At 35.4% G+C, this 19,974-nt stretch overlaps 1 protein-coding gene across 3 annotated transcripts in view; it reads right to left on the bottom strand.

Moving 5' to 3' along the window:
• The window catches only part of ROCK1 (Rho associated coiled-coil containing protein kinase 1), a 150,597-nt gene that overhangs the window by 98,498 nt on the left and 32,125 nt on the right, over window positions 1–19,974 (bottom strand). For all 3 annotated transcript variants that reach the window (XM_012746164.3, XM_012746163.3, XM_075993608.1), the window contains exon 2: window positions 10,988–11,069. In XM_012746164.3, the coding sequence (XP_012601618.1) occupies window positions 10,988–11,069 (82 nt within the window). The remainder of the gene's footprint in view (window positions 1–10,987; window positions 11,070–19,974) is intronic.

Raw genomic sequence — 19,974 nt, 5'->3', positions numbered from 1 at the left:
AATCCAATCTTTCAGGAAAATATGTTGGCTCCCTCTTTGAAATATATCTGGAATCTGGTAACTTCTCACCGGCTACACTGCTACCATGCATCATCTCTTCCTTGGATTACTGACATAGCCTCTTAACTGATTTCCCTGTGTCTTGCCTCTCTATACTCTATTATCAACACAAGATGACATTCTTAAAACGCAAGTCAGATCACGTCATTTCTCTGCTCAAAAAACTCTCTAATGTTTTGCCATCTCACCCAGAGCAAAAGCCCAGGATTTTACAATGTCCTACAAGACTCTACATGACTTAGCCTCCCTATTTCTTACCTCTCTGGTATCATCCTACAATTCTCTCCCTGGTTTAATCTTCTCCAGCCACATTGGTTCCTTGCTACCTCTCAAACAGGCCAGGTACACTCCTTCCTTCAAACCTTTGCACTGGCTGCTCCTCTGTATGCCACTCTCTTCCCTCCAACATCCCTACATGGCTAACTCCCTCAGCTACTTCAACTCTTTTCTCAAATGTCACCTTTAGTGAAGCCTACCCCAGCCACTTGTCTAAAACTGCGAACTTCTCAGAACTTCCAATCTTTCTTATAGATTTCTATCTTTTCCCATAGCAAATATCAACCTGTTTGTTATTCAGAGTATTGTTTCATGCAAAATAGTACTTAAAAATTATAAATTTGAAACCCTCATTCATTCTAAAACCTCTAAATAGGACTGTGTGGTCATCTGGACCCTTTTACCAATTTTCTGATCATCAACTATGTTGAGACAGGTGATGCTTGACAGAAAGCTTAGATTCAGAGAAGTGAGATACTACTTTAGAATATTTTATGCAAAAAATGAAATGAGAAAAATTGAGTCATAAGTTGGAAGGATAAGTCTTGACAACCACTAATTAGCTGACTATTCTCTAAATAATCAAAAGTTATCAAAAGGAGCAGTGCTAAAATGCTAAAAATTTATAGTTTCCAGGTTACTAAAAATTCAATGATTTGTCATAAAAGTCTTTTTAAAATCATACTTTATACCTAACTAAATTTTACTTTTAGGAATTTTTCCTAAGGAAATTATTATAGATATGATGTGTGGCCCAGATTTCTACAATAATATGTTTAAAATTTTAAAGAGTAAATAATTTCATACATATGATGGCATATAAGGCAACATTTAAAATTATGTTGTTGAATATTTAACTACATAGAATGATGTTCAGCACACAATCTTGAACAAAGAAATAAACTGCATATAGTATATGCACTTAATTTTCTAAAAACATAAATATATACTGATATATAGATATGAATAGGAAAAAAGATGAGAAGGAAATATGCCAAAAAAATAAATGCAGTCATCTTTGACTGTGATAGATTTACAGATTATTTTGTCACATTTTCTGTATTTTTGAAGTTTTCTACAATGATCGTGTTGCTTTTCTAACAACAACAAAAAAGATATATTTTGCCTAGCCTAATATCCTAGATTTTATTAAGAAAATGCATCATTTTTCTATGTACCATGATAGGACTGTAAGACACATCCCAATTTCAGAAATGTTAAGAAGAGTTTTTTAAACAATATCATAACAGGCCGAGCATGATGACTCATTCCTGTAATCCCAGCACTCTGGGAGGACAAGGTGGGAGGACAGCTTAGCTCAGGAGTTCAAGACCAGCCTGGGCAACATAGCGAGATTTTCTCTACAAAAAAATAAAAAATTTAGCCAGGCGTGGTAGCATGCGCCTGTAATCTCAGCTACTTGGGAGGCTGAGTCAGGAGAATCACTGGAGCCTGGAATTGTGATGTTAATGTTACAGTGAACTGTGATCATGTCACTGTACTCCATCCTGGGCAACAGGGCAGGATCCCATCCCTTAAAAAATAAAAAAAAAAAAAAAAGGGCCAGGCCTGATGGCTCACGCCTGTAATCCTAGCACTCTGGGAGACAGAGGTGTGTGGATTGTTTGAGCTCAGGACTTCGAGACCAGCCTGAGCAAGAGCGAGACCGCGTCTCAAAAAAAGAAAAAAAAAAGAAAAATTAAAAATAAAAAAGAAGTCAGAATAGATAAAATATCATAATAAAAGTTATGTACCATATACTATTTGACCAAAATACTGCTACTGTGCCTAAAGAAGCCCAAAATACCAAGCATACCATCAGAGCAAAGTAGCCCTAACAAGCTCTAAAATTATCTAAACTTATCTGAAAAGTTCACAAGAATGTTAATATGATTGTTTTAATGTAAAAAGTTATCTTAAATCTTAAAATAAAATCAAGCTCCAGGAAAAGATGCCATGTTTTAATGGTGCATAGGCATATACATGCACCCACTCACACACATACACAGAGTAATCCAGTTGGATTAAAAAAAAAAAAAAAAGATCCAGACTCCTAAATTCAAATTCCTCAACATGGCATCAAAGAGCATCTTGATCTTGTTAGTGACTTTCCAATCTTACATTTCTAGTTACTTCTTCCAACAATGCTCTAGCAATGCCTACTTAATTATGATTGCCCACTTAAGCCATGCTGTTTCCCATCTCTGTGCTTTTGCAGATGTTGATCACCAGTGTAAAACGACTTCCTCCACTACTTTATTTGATCAGGTTACTATGAAACAAGATCTAATCTTGCATCTCCTCAGCCATTCCTGATTACCTCAGTAGAGGTAATAACTTCCTCTGCTGGGACACCACTATCTCCCTATATTTCACCTATTGATCTGAACTGGAATTGTTTATATAGGTCTGTTTCTTCTATTAGATTGTACATCCCCATAATCATTAAATATGATTTAATGAACAGAACAGAAACTCTCATTCATTCCTAGCGGGAATGCAAAATGGAATAGCCACTATGGAAAACAGTTTGTCAGTTTCTTAATAAGTTACACTTATACTTAGCAAACAACCTAGTAATTCCACTTCTCAGTATTTAGGTATTTACCCAAATGAGTTGAAAACTATGTTCATGCAAAAACTTGTACATAAATATTTATAGATATATTCATAATTGTAAAAAACCGGAAATAAGGAATGTGTTCTTCAATAGATGAATGGACACACCAAGATATATCCATATAATAGAATACTGCTTTGAAATTACAAAAAAAAACGAACAAGCTACTAATTCACACAATGTTTATTTTTTTATTTTTTCAAATATTTTTATTCTTTATTTTTTTTCCTTTTGCACCCAAAAATCATGGCTTGTTGAATCACACAACAATGTTGATGAAACTTAACTGCATTTCTGCAAAGTGAAAAACAGACTCAAAAGGCTACCTATCATATGATTCTATTTTATGACATTCTGGAAAGACAAAACTATACAGGCAGAAAAACAGGTCAGTGTTTCCCAGGAATAAGGGGTTAAGGAACTGTTCTGTATGGTCCTGAAGTGCTGGATACAAAACCATATTTTAGTATTTGTTAAGACCCACAGAATTTTATATACTTTAAAGTATCCAAATAAAAAAATCAGTCAAGGCCAGGCATGGTGGCTCATGCCTGTAATCCTAGCACTCTGGGAGGCAGAGGCAGGCAGATCACTCAAGGTCAGGAGTTCGAATCCAGCCTGAGCAATAGTGAGACCAGTCTCTACTAAAAATAGAAAGAAATTAATTGGCCAACTAAAAATATATAGAAAAAATTAACTGGGCATGATAGCGCATGCCTGTAGTCCCAGCTACTTGGGAGGCTGAGGCAGAAGGATTGCTTGAGCCCAGGAGTTTGAGGTTGCTGTGAGCTAGGCTGACGCCATGGAACTCTAGCCTGGGCAACAGAGTGAGATTCTGTCTAAAAAAAAAAAAAAAAAAAAAATCAGTCAAGATGCTGGGGGAACCCAGGATATAACCCAGACTCTAACAAATGAATCCAAGTGTATGACAAACATATGACATACCCTCACTGAAGATTGTGGCTAAAAAAGAAACTGACCTAAGTAATTTTGGAAAACAGTATTTTGGCTGAAAACTGAAAGGCTAAAGGCAAAAAGTAATCTTACAAAAACATTGCACTCCAGTTAGTAAATTCATTTCTCACAGGAGATATGAGTTATTCCATGTGTATATTACTTAATATATTAGAGATAATCTAGGTTTCATCAGCAAGTTACAAATAAGCAAGGGGGAAGAATAGAATGAACTTGTGGTGCTAGATTAGAGCTGGTGATATCAGTATAAACACATTTACTTTAACATGTATAGAGATAGATACAGAAATAATTAAAGATATGTGTGTATATATGTATGTACCTGGGTTTAGTACACATATATATTATTTCCTCTGTCAGCTGAGAGGGCCTTGAAGCAGTGAAATCCCAGTAGCAATGAGCATACCCAGCACCAAGATCATGGTTTCTGAATATCATTCTCCAATAAAAGGGACCAAGGCTCTTCAGAAAAATGGCTGAGTTTAGGGCCAGGAGGGGAAATACTAATACAAGTTGAGCTTGGAGTATCTTGTAATGTCAAAAATAAAGAAGTGCTCTCTTTTTTTTTAAATGAGGACATGTCAAAAGAACACAGGAGTACAAGGTTAAACCTGAAAGAGCTCCCAAATGGCCAAAATGGAAACAATTTAAGCAACAAAATAATGCACTATTGGATTACGACTCAAAGTATAAAATAAGTATATGTAATCTGCACTGATATGAACCAATGAATTAGTTAATAAATAAATGGGGGAAAAGACAAATCTTCCATATAGAATTCCAAATAATATATGTAATTAGTTCCCCCTCCAGAAGATAGAGCTTATTAATACCCCTCCCAACTAGTGACTTGCTTCCAATAAATAAAATATGAGAAGGGAAAATTTTCCAGTAGAAAAACCTGGCAGATACAACTTTAAACCAAATGATAAAACTTTACAGCACCAGTGATGTTCCTCAATGGAGAATGGGGTCACATTCTAAAAAACTCATCATAAAGTTGAAAAATTTTCAGTCAAACCATCGTAAGTCTGAGACCATCTGTACTTTTTAGATTTCGAACATGTCAGCATTTAACCATGAATACATTTAACAAACGTTTATTGAGTACTTAATATGTTGTCAGGTTAGGCAGTAAAAATATAAATGTCCCTACTCTTATGGCACTTAAAATCTAGTGACAGGGGAAGGAGGAGAAGAGAAATGGATATTGTCTTAGTCTGTTGTCTGCTCCTGTAACAGAATACCACAGATTGGGAAATTTATAAAGAAAAGTTTATTTGACTCATGGTTTCAGAGACTGGGAAGTCCAAGAACATGGTGTTGGAGCATCCTGCAAGGGTCATCAAGTGGTAACAGGAAAGAGGACAAGAGCATACATGCAAGAGAGATCTTGCTTTTCTAAGTAACCCACTCTGGGATAACAGCATTAATTCCCTCATGAGGATGGAGCCCCATGTCCTAATTACTTCTTAAAGGCCCACATCTTAATACATTGGTGATAAAATTTCAAAATGAGTTTTGGTAGGAACATTGAAACCATAGCAGATACCAATCAAATAGTCACATAAATATAAACTGTGATAAATATACAAGATGCCATGAAAGTACACACTCAGAGTATCAGATCTATGATACCTAGATAACCAAGAAGTTGGGAAAGGAAAATGAAGGCTTATGTGAAATTTAAAGGGTGACTCCTTTAAGTTGGGTGAGGTTGCAAGGAATTCCAGAAAGAGGAAAACAACATCTAAAAAGTCTTATGGAAAGGATATCATAGTACTTTCCAGGAAATAAATGTGAGCTGTGTTGCCAATGTGCAAGGAAACAAGGAGGAGAGGCACACAGTTAAGAATGTAACTTGAAAGTTCACACAGCACTAACTTTAGAAAATCCACTGAAAGGCTGGGAATAGGGTCTGACTTAAATTTGCAATTAAAAAAGAATCCTCTGGGCCAGCCTCGGTGCCTCATGCCTATAAACCTAGCACTCTGAGGGGCCGAGGCAGGAGGATGGCTTGAGCTCAAGAGTTTGAGACCAGCCTGAACAAGAGCGAGACCTTGTCTCTACTAAAAAATAGAAAAAATTAGTTGAGCATCGTGGCACACACCGATAGTCCCAGCTACTTGGGAGACTGAGGCAGGAGGATGGCTTTAGCCCAGGAGTTTAAGGCTGCAGTGAGTTATGATGACATCACTGCACTCTGCCCAGGGTGACAGAATGAAACTCTGTCTCAAGGAGAAGAAAAAAAAGAATCCTCTGGCAGCAATGTAGGTAACTGTACACGGGCAAAAGTAAATTTAGCAAGACTGGAAGATTTCTGACCATTTAAATAGAAATGATAGAGCTTAAACAAGAATAATAATGAGGAAAAGTTCAAATCTCTGTCTGAACATAGATCAGAAATCTGCATATATCAGTCTTTTCAGTATTTTTTATAACAATGCCATTTATCTCTAATTTTCTGGCAACTATTCCATTTTTCAAAGTTTCTCTACAGATCTTCAAACCCATAAGCATGTTAATTCAATATTCCAGGGTGTAATCTGTCTAGATTTGTGGGTGTAAACTCATTTAAAGTGCTCAATTTTTCTTCTCTTTCCCTGAACTTCAATTCCTTAAGTTTTAAAAACTCATAAGAATGAAAACAAAAACCAAGCAACTAAGTAATTCTTTTCTATTATCCAAAAACCCCATTAACTCAAAGCCCCAACCTGCCATTTCACTTTTGTCTCTTGCCCTCTGTCCTCCTCACCTTTTCCCTCTCATCATAAACTAAGTTCAGTTTACACCAAACTTCTGGTTCCTCAAAGATATAATACATTTGGAAGGCTCTGAGATTTAAATGCTGTTCTCTCTCTGCCTGAACTGTCCTTTCTCAACTGAGAAATCTAGCCCAGGCTTTACTCAACCCAAATATTACTTTCTTTCTGAAGCCTTTCTTTAATCCCTCAAGATCTGTGTATCATGACATTCCTTGCAAATTTCTACTATTATAAAGGCATAAATTACTATTTGTTTTGTATTTCCATCCATAAGATGGTAAGAGCTACAGATTTTAATAAAAAGTCTTATTCTTCATGTCTTTAGTGACTGGACGCTCAAAAACTATTTCAGGAATGGTTTCATGTAGTGAATTTATCTTTTTCTCATACATCTTTTCATTTTTAAAAATGTTTAATTATTACAGGTTTTCACACATCTTGAACCCATAGTTCTAAGCGGGAAGAATGGGGGGTGGAGAGAATGACTTTTAAATGTCTTAAGAAGTTTTCGTAAGTCTTGGCTCACCATAGGCTACTAGCCTAACACAATTTTTATAGATTTATACTACTCCCTGGGTATGCATTCATATTCTGATATGATGTTCATATACTTTCCAAGCTAAGCTAAGAACTCCCTGAGGAAGAAGCTATAACTATAATCTTCTAATGGTTACTCCTTTTTGAAATTTCATCCTTCACTTGGAATCACTATTAATAGGATTTATCTTTTCTATAAATTTGATTAAATTTCCCAAGCTTGGAACACATGTCTAACTGTGCCCAGCATTTCTTTCCTTCATTTACATAAAGTCTTAGCAATGTGTAGAGACATTTTTGGTTGTCCTACTTGGGGATGGTAGTTTGGGGTATACTAGTAGGATTACAAAGAAAGAGGCCAGGGCTGCTGCTAAACATCCTACAATGCAAAGAACAGCTCTGCAACAAAGTCAAAAGTGCAACTCTTGAACAACGCTGGTCTAAAGTGAACTGAATGCTTTGCCTCAAGGTTTCTGTCACATCCCAATGCTAACCAATTCAGCCTTTTGATCACAATTAAATTCTGAAAAGTAATTACTCTCATTACTTTTTCAATAAATAATTATATTACTGCCAAAGCAAATATATATATATATATATATATATACCAACTGTTCTGTATGCTTGTATAAGCAGACAGCTGCTGCACCATCACTACCATAGCTATTATGCTACTTCTGTAATGTAAACTATCATAAAATAGTTCTGGCTTTACTTTTTTAATTCCAAACAAATGCTCTCTATTGTATTTATATTCTCAGGTTCATGAATTTTCTTCATTCATTCCTCCTCCATTACCTTCTTTTAGACTGTTAAGATTTGTTTGAGGCCTGGCGCGGTGGCTCACGCCTGTAATCCTAGCACTCTGAGAGGCCGAGGCGGGCGGATTGCTCGAGGTCAGGAGTTTGAAACCACCCTGAGCAAGAGCAAGACCCCGTCTCTACTATAAATAGAAAGAAATTAATTGGCCAACTAATATATATAGAAAATATGAGCCGGGCATGGTGGCACATGCCTGTAGTCCCAGCTACTCGGGAGGCTGAGGCAGGAGGATCGCTTTAGCCCAGGAGTTTGAGGTTGCTGTGAGCTAGGCTGACGCCATGGCACTCATACTAGCCCGGGCAACAAAGCGAGACTCTGTCTCAAAAAACATACAAAAAAAAGATTTGTTTGATAAGCATGCTTTTCTATTAACGTACTGTAATTATGAATCTTACACACCAAAGTTGCTGTGACATCCATAATGCTCTATAAGCACATACAATCATAATCACTGTATAAAATTCCCTCTCTCCTCCTCCCCATGATTCCACTCCCAACATGTTTCTTCAAAATATAACTAATTCTCACCATGATAGCTTCATTTTCTCTGGATATCTAACGTCTACTCAAAGTTCACCTTAAGAATGTTTTTATCAGGTAGGTAAGGCTGATAAACATTTTCTCTGTAGTCCCCATTATTCAGGTATCATACATGAGAGTTCAGAAAAGCAAATCTTTATATTTAACTAAGTATTCAGTCAAATGGTCACAGATTCTCTTTTCCTTTTTAGTTTCCACACAATCCTCAACACGAAGAGATACAATTTAATAGGCTGAAATACAGTTAGGCATAATGATTTAAAATGATATATGAAGCTTACTTTAGTAAGACTTAAGCTGAATTCTCTAAAGAATTTAGACCATATGCCAGGTGCACTCTTAAATTAATAAGTCTGATATATGTCAGCAAAAAGTAAATCAAAACAAACATTTATCTTTAATAATTTTAATGTACTCACTGATAAAAGCTATGAATATTCATATAAAAGAATTTCAGTAGTGTGTAAAATACTAATCTTTGAAAACATTACTAAGCTATAAAAATCTATTACTCATTATTATATAAAGGTAATATTAGAAAAAAAGAAAATATTATAATTATATTAGAAAAATACATTTAAATTTATTTACATTTATAATTCACCTTGATTTTGTTCAAAGTGAATTATATTTTCTTAACAAGGTGAATTTTGTTTTCTTATTTTATTATGATCTCATGGTTGCCATATATGTTGTCTTCCCTTAAAAATTAACTTACTAGAATTGGATTATTTTTTCTCAAAATAACACATTGCTTTAGAATTTGGTTGATTACTAAATGAGGATTAAATTTTATGGTTTTTTAAACATCAGTTTATTAATGTACAATTAACAGACAGCAAATGATCCTTTTTATATGCAGGTTTCAATGGGTTTTGATCAGCACATATACTCATGTAATTACCACCGCAAAGAATTTACAGAATCCCTAGATTTCTTCATGCCTCATTCTATGCCCTGCACTCATACTCTAGATGCTGGCAACTTCTCATATGATTTCTATCTCAAAAGTTTTGTATTTCCAGAATGTCCTATAAATAGAATCACACAGTATGTAGACTTTTGTGTCTGGCTTCACTTGATAGAATGCTTTTGATGCTTACTGAAGTTGTTGCACATATCATTAATTTATTCCCTTTTATTACTGAGTAGTATCCCATTATGTGGCTATACCAAAATCTGTCATCCATTGACCAGTTGATGGGCACTTGAGTTGCTTCTACTTTTCAGCAATTATAAATAAAACTGCCTTAAACATTAAGGAAGCATGTGTCTCAATTTTTGCTACCCTACTTTACAAAATCAATCAATCAATCTTTCTCTCTCACACACACACACACACACACACACACACACACACACACACACACACACATCCTGCCTTTGGACTAACGAGCATTTACTCTTCATCAAATGAGAAATAGTCGAGTCTCTCCATTTTTTTTAGTTCTTTCACTACATTGTCAGATAGGAAGGTAAGCAAATGTAAACACTAATAAAATTTTGTTGCTATTTCAGTAGGATGTGAGAAATTAACTTTTATATTTAAAAGGCTCTCAATTCAGAATCTGGTGCCACATTCCAAAATAAAATTAAGACTGATAAGTATTTTTTTAAAAAAGAAAAAAACTAAAAGAACATAAAATTGACAAGTTAAATTCTGAGGTAAGATTCCAAAGTGTACAAATGATAAAAAGAATGACAAACTAAAAAGATATGACTTTTAGAAAAATAAAACCTTTCTAATAAAATATATGTAACCAAAATTGAACAATAACGCCAAAACCAACCTAATTTAAATGTATCAATATTTATGGTTTAGGAACAGAAATAAATAAATGGGGTAGGAGGATTTTATAATCTAAATCTTGGTATCAATGCTTGAAGATTAAAAGTGTAAAATTATTTTAATAAGTTAATTAAATTTTAGAATATCAAAATCCAAAGAGGAGTCGTTTAAAAAGAACATCTATAAAACTTAAGACAGTTTTCGTGGAGAAAAATTCCCATCTCAGCAGTAAGAAGGCTCTTCATATATAATCTATTCTTATATGCTGGTGTCAAAATATAATAGTCAATTCATTTATAAAAGAAAAATAGAGGACAAATGTAACAGTATTGAAACTCAATGTGCATGTGTATATATGCATATTTTGTGTTAGCTATTTTTTTTTCATCCCTTTCTCTTCAAAATATTTTGTAGATTCTCCTGATAGACATCCAAACTGGCTAATAAAGTTTCTTTCACATTTCCTACTAATTTTATGTAGGAATTACTGATGAAATAATCAGAAAGTAAACAAGTGGGGGAAAAAAAGGAAGGGTTGGAATGATCTAAGTCAAGGGGTAGCTATATGCAGTCTGTTATAAACCTCCACAAAAAATTACTTACATCTGCTTAAAAAGTTGTCAATGTTTTTGTTTTTTCTTAAGGCAGGAAAATCCAAATCATATACCAAAGCATCCAATCCATCCTAAAGAAACAAAGAGATAGTTAGTTTTTTGGCTCACATTATGAGCCAAATTGGCTCACTTTACTTTTTTATGAGTAAAGAATAAAACATGCTTTAATATTTCATTTCCCCTCTATAACACATCTTGTGTTCAGTTAACACCTCTCCAAGGTTACATGAGTGGTGGGAGAAGAGTTGTTTTTATTTCATATACAGATTTTTTACTTTCTAAATCTGCCAGGCATAGAAGCAGGAAAATCGCCACAGATTGGCCAAAAGTGATTTCAATTCATGCACTTTTCCCTCATAAAAGCATGAAATCATTTACCTCTCACTTCCCTATACTACTACATTTATCTTCATTTCACAGATACTCATCCAGAAACCTAGATTTGTGTCTACAGATATTTTACAAGGTAATGGCTAAACAAGTTAATAAACATGAAGTTTAATATAAAATAAATTCTCCATAATCACAAATGTAAGTCATGTACATTTTTAATTATAAAAATGTATTGGTTTTTCATAGGATCCTCTTTCTTTCTTTGAGACACTTTCTAGGGCAACCAGTAGTAAAGGATAAACATGAGCTTTTTTGTTTTTAAGTGGATATTATCTCACCAAGTTCAGGGCAATGTCAAAGTGTACCAGTCAGTGTTGAAGTGGGAAGGCATTTATTCAGACTGTATCTTGCCATATGATAAGAGCAAGAGGAACATTCATATAATACTAAGCAATCTTCAAAGTATCACTCTTTCATAAATGCTGTTTCTATCACTAAACAGCACAGCACTATGGAGGAGAATGATTTTTTATTCATGCTTGATAATGTAATAAATTCCAGATAAGTCAAGAGTCAACCATGAAAAAAAATCAAGGAAAAGCATTTTTAAAAATAGTATATTTACATGTTACTGTCGGGAGGACAAGTCACATAAACTTTCTAATCCTCAGTTTTCTTTTTTGTAAAATGAGGATAACAACTACCCAGCTATAACTCATAACAGATTTGTGAATATAAAATGAATTAACTATGTAAAGTGTTTGGTCCTTAATAGTCCCACTTCCCTCTCTTTCTTGTATTTCTGTCACTGACATTTGAAAGCTCTAAGAAGTAGTCTCCATATTGATAGGAACAACATAAACAGAAAATAGACATCTTAGTCATGTGGGCATAAAACCGTAAGAGTAATTCTCAGGTCACGATGTTAAACCCTTTGCCAATGCAGTAGTCCCAAGTACATTTTTTTTTTAACATAATAGGCATTTGACTTTTGTATGACTATAGTACTCAATCATGCATTGTGGGCCAACTACAGTGGTTCACACCTGCAATCCCAGTGCTTTGGGAGGTGGAGGCAGAGAATTGCTTGAGGCTAGGAGTTTAAGACCCCACCACTACAAAAAATTAAAAAAATTAGCGGCGCAGCCTGGTCCCAGCCTCTGGTCTCAGCTACTTGGGAGAGTAAAGTGGGAGGATCCTTTGAATCCAGGAGTTCAAGCTTATTGTAAGCTAGAATAGCACCGCTGCACTCCAGCCTGGGGGACAGAAGGATACCCCATTTCAAAAAAAAAACAAAATCATTCATTTGTTAATGAAAAACTAGCTGCCTACACTAACTGCATATGGTCACTAGGTGTTTGGACCTGTCTCCACATCCTTTAATTTTACAGTAGCATGGGATTGTGTTTTGCGTTTCAGCATCACTTATGAGCAAAAATTATGTGCCTTTATGAGAGTAATAAAATTAGCAAGAAGGTACTCTTCTAGCATAATCTTAAATTCTAAAGCACATACCAACTGAAGCTAAGGAGAAGTCAAGACGCTGGGGTCAGGGAGAGGGATGCAGGCTTTCACTCTAATGCAGTGGAGAAGCTGCACAATGCAAGGAATGTGTATATCGAACCATAAATTGGGACAAGGAATCCTGACTTTTATTCCACACTCTAGAGTTCTACAAAGTAATACAGAATAAGACTTCATTTTTTCTAAAGCCCATATTCTAGCACTGGGACTCAGAGCCTTAACAGAAATTAACATTCCTGCCATATGTACTCATCATCACATTGGTACTGATTAGCACTTAGGTGCTCACATGGAAGTAATATTCATCGGCTGCCGGGCAGGTGGGAGGGGGGGTGGAGGGATCAGTAAATTCACAACTAATGGGTACAGAGTGCACTATCTGGGGTTTGGGCAGGCTTGTAGCTCTGGCTTGGGGGAATGAAAAGTCAATATATGTAACCAAAATGTTTGTACCCCCATAATATTCTGAAATTTATAAATTAATTAATTAATTAATTAACATTACTCCATGGATAAAAACATTTCACAAGGAATGAAAATCAAAGCATATAGTCCTGTTCATTTTATGATTTATGCATGAAACAAAGCTACTCTCTACTTTCACATGTCCATGATATAGCTTAATCATCAATTTAAGCATGCAGAGAGAGGATATATAAGACAGGGGCTAACTGATGTCAAAAAAATTACAATAATGAAATTTTTTGCTATTAATAGTTGGAAACTAGAAGACCAGTTGTAGTAGTTATATTTTTAAAGAAGCTAGTGACATTAAGAGAAGTATTTTCACATATACACCCAAACACAGACATAATTAATTATAAGTGTAACATTTTATAATAATCTCTAAAGCATGAACATTTTATATTTCCTGAGAAACACTGATATGGGGGGCAGTTGTGTTATCTCACAAGAGAGATAAAGCAAAAGAAGTGGGAAAAAAATTATTCAACTGAACACTGCTGCAAACTTTAGTTTTCTGGATAGCTCTGAATTACAAAAATAAAAGTTCCATGTAAAACATCACTTAGGATTAAGTCCATTAGTAATAACACATGGCACTAGAAAGATAATACGCTATCATAAGAAACATTCATCTTTAGGTAAATTTTCAAAATCTAAATGGTTACTATTCAAAACCTAATAGAAATATTTTTGGAGAAACTACCAAAAAAAAAAAAAAAAGCCACTGAAACTGTGACAGCAAAACGAGAGCTTCTGAAAACCAAACTACATCTAAAATAGGCTGACCACTGATACTACAAGAATACTGCCAAATTTTGGTAACAGAGGATTATATCATTTAAATATTTTTGGTATAAGTAGCAGAATGTTGTTTTAAATAAATTCCTTCACTAAAGACGTAAGGAATTTCTCAAATTAAGCACTGATATGAAAATGAAAACAGAATTTCCTTAGGGAATTTTAAAAACCTAAAATGAAATACAATTTAAATCTGTTTAACCAGTGTGACACCCATGTCAATGATCCCCAAAATAATTATAGTCAAAAATTAAATAACAGGCCACATGCAGTGGCTTACACCTGTAATGCCACCACTTTGGGAAGCCAAGGTGGGCAGATCACTTGAGGCCAGCAGTTCAAGACCAGCCTGGGCAACACAGTAAAAACCTGTGCCTACGAAATATTGAAAAATTAGCCAGAAGTGGTGGTACATGCCTGTAGTCCCAGCTACTTTGGAGGCTGAGGTATGAAGATCATTTGAGCCCAGGAGTTCAAGGTTACAGAAACTATGATCGCGCCACTGCACTCCAGCCTTGGCAACAGAGTGAGACCCCATTTATGTGTGTATACACATACACACACACACACACACACAATGTTCCAAATTATTTAGTACAACAATGGCTCTTCCCAATCAGTCTCCAACCATACCTTTCCGGCCTCATTTTCTCTACATGCATATAGCTAGGCTTGAACCACAGAGTGCTACCAGTCATTTCCCAAATAAGCCACGCTTACTCTACCCCACTGTCTTTACACCTGCTCTATTCTCCAGCTGGAATGTGAACATTTTTATATTCAGACCGCCTCAGATGTCCCTTTTGCTGCCTTGACCAACATTCTGAGAGAATGTTTTTTTTTTGGAGACAGAGTCTCACTTTGTTGCCCAGGCTAGAGTGAGTGCCATGGCGTCAGCCTAGCTCATAGCAACCCTGGGCTCAAGCAATCCTTCTGCCTCAGCATCCCAAGTGGCTGGGACCAGAGGCATGTGCCACCATGCCCAGCTAATTTTTTCTATATATATTAGTTGGCCAATTAATTTCTTTCTATTTATAGTAGAGACGGGGTCTCGCTCTTGCTCAGGCTGGTTTTGAACTCCTGACCTCAGCAATCCTCCCGCCTGGGCCTCCCAGAGTGCTACTTAAGTAGGCTAGATTAATTATTTATAATTACTTATTTATAAATCTCTCTCCTCCTCCTCCGTGGGGGGGAACTTTGTGTCTCTAGAAGTTCAGAGGAGACAAAATTTGAGCTGAACCTTAAAGAATAGAATTTAGAAGGAATACAATGGAGACAGGGAAGGCAATCTAGAGAGAAGAAAAACAAGGAGAATTCAGAGAATGAGAACAGAATGCTCAATACTGGGAAGGGTAAGAAAAAGGAGGTGCAGGAGACAAAGTTGTGAAGATGGGTTAGGGAACATCAAAGGTATAACATACCACTCTAAGATATCTTCTGATATCCATTTGGAACCATAGGAATTTGGAAGAGGAAGTAGAATGGTATGACTGGCTTTTATTTTAGTAAAGTCTGGCCACAAATAAAGACAATGAATTAAAAGCAGAAGAGTTAGGTGAAAAAGAGAGCAATAAGGAGGATGTATTACTGTGGTAAAACAAGCAAAAGAGGATAAAAGAAGACTGAACTAAACTGAGGAAACAAGAATGAGCATTAAAAGCAAAAGAGTCCAATGAATAACTGAAAGAGGGCAAAGAAGGGTTAAGAATGATTATGTGGCCGGGCGCTGTGGCTCACGCCTGTAATCCTAGCTCTTGGGAGGCCGAGGCGGGCGGATTGCTCAAGGTCAGGAGTTCAAAACCAGCCTGAGCAAGAGCGAGACCCCGTCTCTACTATAAATAGAAAGAAATTAATTGGCCAACTGATATATATATAAAAAATTAGCCGGGCATGGTGGCGCATGCCTGTAGTCCCAGCTACCTGGGAGGCTGAGGCAGTAGGATCGCTCCAGCCCAGGAGTTTGAGGTTGCTGTGAGCTAGGCTGACGCCACGGCACTCACTCTAGCCTGGACAACAAAGCGAGACTCTGTCTCAAAAAAAAAAAAAAAAAAAAAAAAAAAATGATTATGTAAGAATGATTATATATCCTCTAGTTTATGTGAATAGATAGTGACTTCATTAACCAAGGCAGAAAATATAATTTGGAGAGAGAGGATAAATGCTTTAGACATTGTAAATTTAAAGTTCCCGTGGGACATCATTTTATGAATAACTAGATGGCAGCTGAAAATATGAGTTCAACAGAGACTGGGACTATGATGCAGATCTGGGAGTCATGAGAGCACACTTAAATCCTTGAGAACAAATGCAATTACCTAACAAGAAATGAACATACGGAGAATATAGAAAAAAAGTGAAGAATAGAACCTTGGGAAACACTGACATTCAAAAGTAAGTAGAGCAAAACTGCTTGATAAGTACACCGAGAAGAAAAGAAAGAAGATAAAATAGCATCATGAAAGCTGAAGTAACTCTCAGAAGGAACTTAAGAGCAGAAATGCCTTAAGAAAAAACTTTAAATGCCATAGAGATGTCATATAGAATGAAGTATGCAAAAGAAGTCAAATCATTTGTAATCAAAACATCACTGATGATGGTTGCACAGCAATGTAATGACTTAATAACTGTGTGTGAATGAATGAACTGTATGTTTAGAAATAAATGGTAAGTTTTATGTTATATACATATAGAGAGAGAGCGAGAGAGCAAGAGAGCGAGAGCGAGAGAGAGAGAGCGCGCGAGGAAGAGAGAGAGTGCACACACACGCACTTTTTTTAAAAAGTCACTATCAGATGTCAGCAAACTGGTAGACTAGGAAGCTCCAAGCTCTCTTTCACCCACAGAAACATCAAGAATACCACCAACAAGAAGCTATCTGAACAAACTTTGTATAGGTTCTGAAAAACTAAGGTTTACAGCAAATAAGCAAATGTTCCAATCAAGTAAAAGCCACCTCAAATGGGAGGAAAGTTTTGTAGAAGTTTACTTGCTCTTCTCCTACCCTCCCCTAAGGTAAGGACAGTCTTAGTCTTGAGTAGGCAGTATACTGGTTCTCATTCTGCCATACCTTGAACCCAAGGGAACAGAGTAAGAACATATTGTGCATGTCTATTCTAACCTGTCTGGGAGATACCTGAAGGAATTAAGGCAAGAACCTTGTCTCTATTTCACATAACTTGGAATACAGGCAGGAAAAGTAGTGGGCACTACTCATAAAAGCTACAAGGAAGTTTACAAGATCTATTGACATCTGAGGCAAGAGATTAGGGAGGTGGGGGACTTACAGACACAACACATACAATAGACGATCCAGGCCCAAAGGAGAAGCTGGGGGGAGACACCTTAGGAAATTAGATCATTCAAAAGCAGCCATGTATACGGTGAATTTTAAAAGCTACATGCACGCCCAGGCCAAAAAACATGCTAAGAAAAATCCTGAAAAGACCCTAGGCTTATTCTCAGACTGAGTCTAAAACTCAGAGCAAGCCAGCCAAGTGGCAAGAGTGCCCCAGTACAGACTAAATCTGTTTGAGGTGTTTTTAGTGTGTTTCTGAGCATCTGACATTCAATGAAATTGCTGTCCAAACAAACATTAGCTGAATACAAGCTAGAAGAACTGAGACACTAGTAATCACCTACAAAAAGGAATATCTTCGCAAAAATAATTTGGAAAAGTCTCAAAACAAATCGACTACTACAGCCATTAACAAAAAAAACAAACAGAAAACCCACAAACCCTGGAGAATAGAGAAAACCTGATTTCCAAAGTTACCACTTTATAACAATTAAATGGCCAATTGTCAATAAAGAAATCACAAGATATCTAAAGGAACAGAAAAACATGGCTCATTCAGAGGAATAAAACAATGAACAAAGAAACCATTCCCAAGGAAGCCTAGACATTGGACTTACTAGACAAAGACATTAAAAATTGTCTTAAATATGTTCAAAGAGCAAAAAGAAAACACAGAAAATGAACTAAAGGAAACCAGGAAAATTATATGTGAGCAAAGTTAGAATATTAACAAAGAGAAAGAAATTACAGAAAGGAACCAAACAACTTCTGGAGCTAAAACTACTTTAAATATAAATGGATTAAACTCTCCAATCAAAAAACAGAGATTGACAAAGTGGATTTTTTAACCACAGGAAACAACTATATAAGACTATAAGACAACTATAATAAATTAATTTCAGGCATAAAGACACAATAGATTAAAAGGAAAAGGATGGAAAAAATATTCCATGCAAATAATAAACAAAAAAGAACTGAGATACGTAACTAATCAGACAAAATAGACTTTTAACTAAAACAAAATGGTTAAAAGAGACCAAAAAAAGGCATTATATACTGATAAAAGGATTAATTCACCAAGAAGATATAATCATTACAAATGTATACAAATCAAACATATAAGTTTGCTATATAAATATATAAGAGCCCCAAGATATGAAGCAAACATTGACAGAAATGGAGAGGGAAATACACAGTTCTACAAATAGTTGAAGACTTCAATAACCCACTTTCGATAAAGAATCCAACCAGAAAGAAGATTAATGAGGAAACAGAGGATGTGAAGAACACCATAAACCAACTGGACCTAACAGATATATACAGAACACCCAGTAACAGAATACACATTTTTCTCAAGTGTGTATGGAACATTCTCCGGAACAGATCATATGTTAGGCCACAAAATAAGTCTTAATAACTTTTAAAAGACTAAAATCTCACAAAGTATCTTTTCCAATCACAATGGGATGAAAGCACTATTCCACAGGATGCAGCAGAATCAGTACTAAGAAGGATATTTACAGCTGTAAATATTTACATTAAAAAAATCTTAAACTCAAAAATAACCTAAGTTTACACTATAAGGAACTACAAAAAAGAAAAGCCAACTAAACCCAAAGCTAGAAAAAGGAAAGAATAAAGATTAGAGTGAAGATAAAATAAAATAGTGAATACAAAAGCAACAGAGAAAAACAAGTGAAAACAAAAGTTTGGTCTTTTGAAAATATCAATCAAATTGACCTACCTTTAGCTAAGCTAAAGAAAAAAGAGAGAAGACTCAAATTTCTAATTTCAGAAATGAAAATGAGGATACTACTGCTAGTTATACAGAAATAAAAATAATTATAATAGAAAACTATTAACAGCTGTACACCAAAAAATTAGATAACTTAAATAAAATGGATAAATTCCTGGAAGCATACAATCTGCCAAAACTGAATCATGAAGAAACAGGAAATCTGAATACATCAATAACTAGCAAGGGGATTGAACTGGTAATGATAAACTTCCCAACAAAGACAATTCCTGGGCCAGATGAATTCTACCAAACATTTAAAGAAGAATTAACACTAGTCCTTTTCAAACTTTTCCAAAAAACTAAAGAAGAGTAAATACATCCTAACTCATTCTATGACTTCAACAATGCCCTAATATCGAAACCAAAAATATCACCAAAAAATTATATATTATATGTTATGAAACATAAATACAGACATTAAAATGCCCAACAAAATACTAGCAAATAGAATATAGCTGCATATAAAAATAATTATACACTAGGAACCAAGTACGATTTATACCAGGATTGTAAGGTTGATTTAAAATACAAAAACCTATATATCTGATAGCAGTTATTACCTAGAATACGTAAAGAGCTCCTAAAACTCACAACAAATAAACAAACAACCCAATTGAAAACCAGGCAAAAACCTGAAGAGACATTTCTCCAAAGATAGAGATGACTGATAAGCATGTGAAAAGCTACTCAGTATCATGAATCAGTAGGGAAATGCAAATCAAAACCATAATGAAACATCACTTCACACCCACTAAGATAGCTA

Source organism: Microcebus murinus, chromosome 17 (assembly GCF_040939455.1).
Source record: "Microcebus murinus isolate Inina chromosome 17, M.murinus_Inina_mat1.0, whole genome shotgun sequence".
In the NCBI taxonomy this organism is placed as follows: Eukaryota; Metazoa; Chordata; class Mammalia; order Primates; family Cheirogaleidae; genus Microcebus; species Microcebus murinus.
This window is presented reverse-complemented; position numbering and strand designations above follow the sequence as displayed.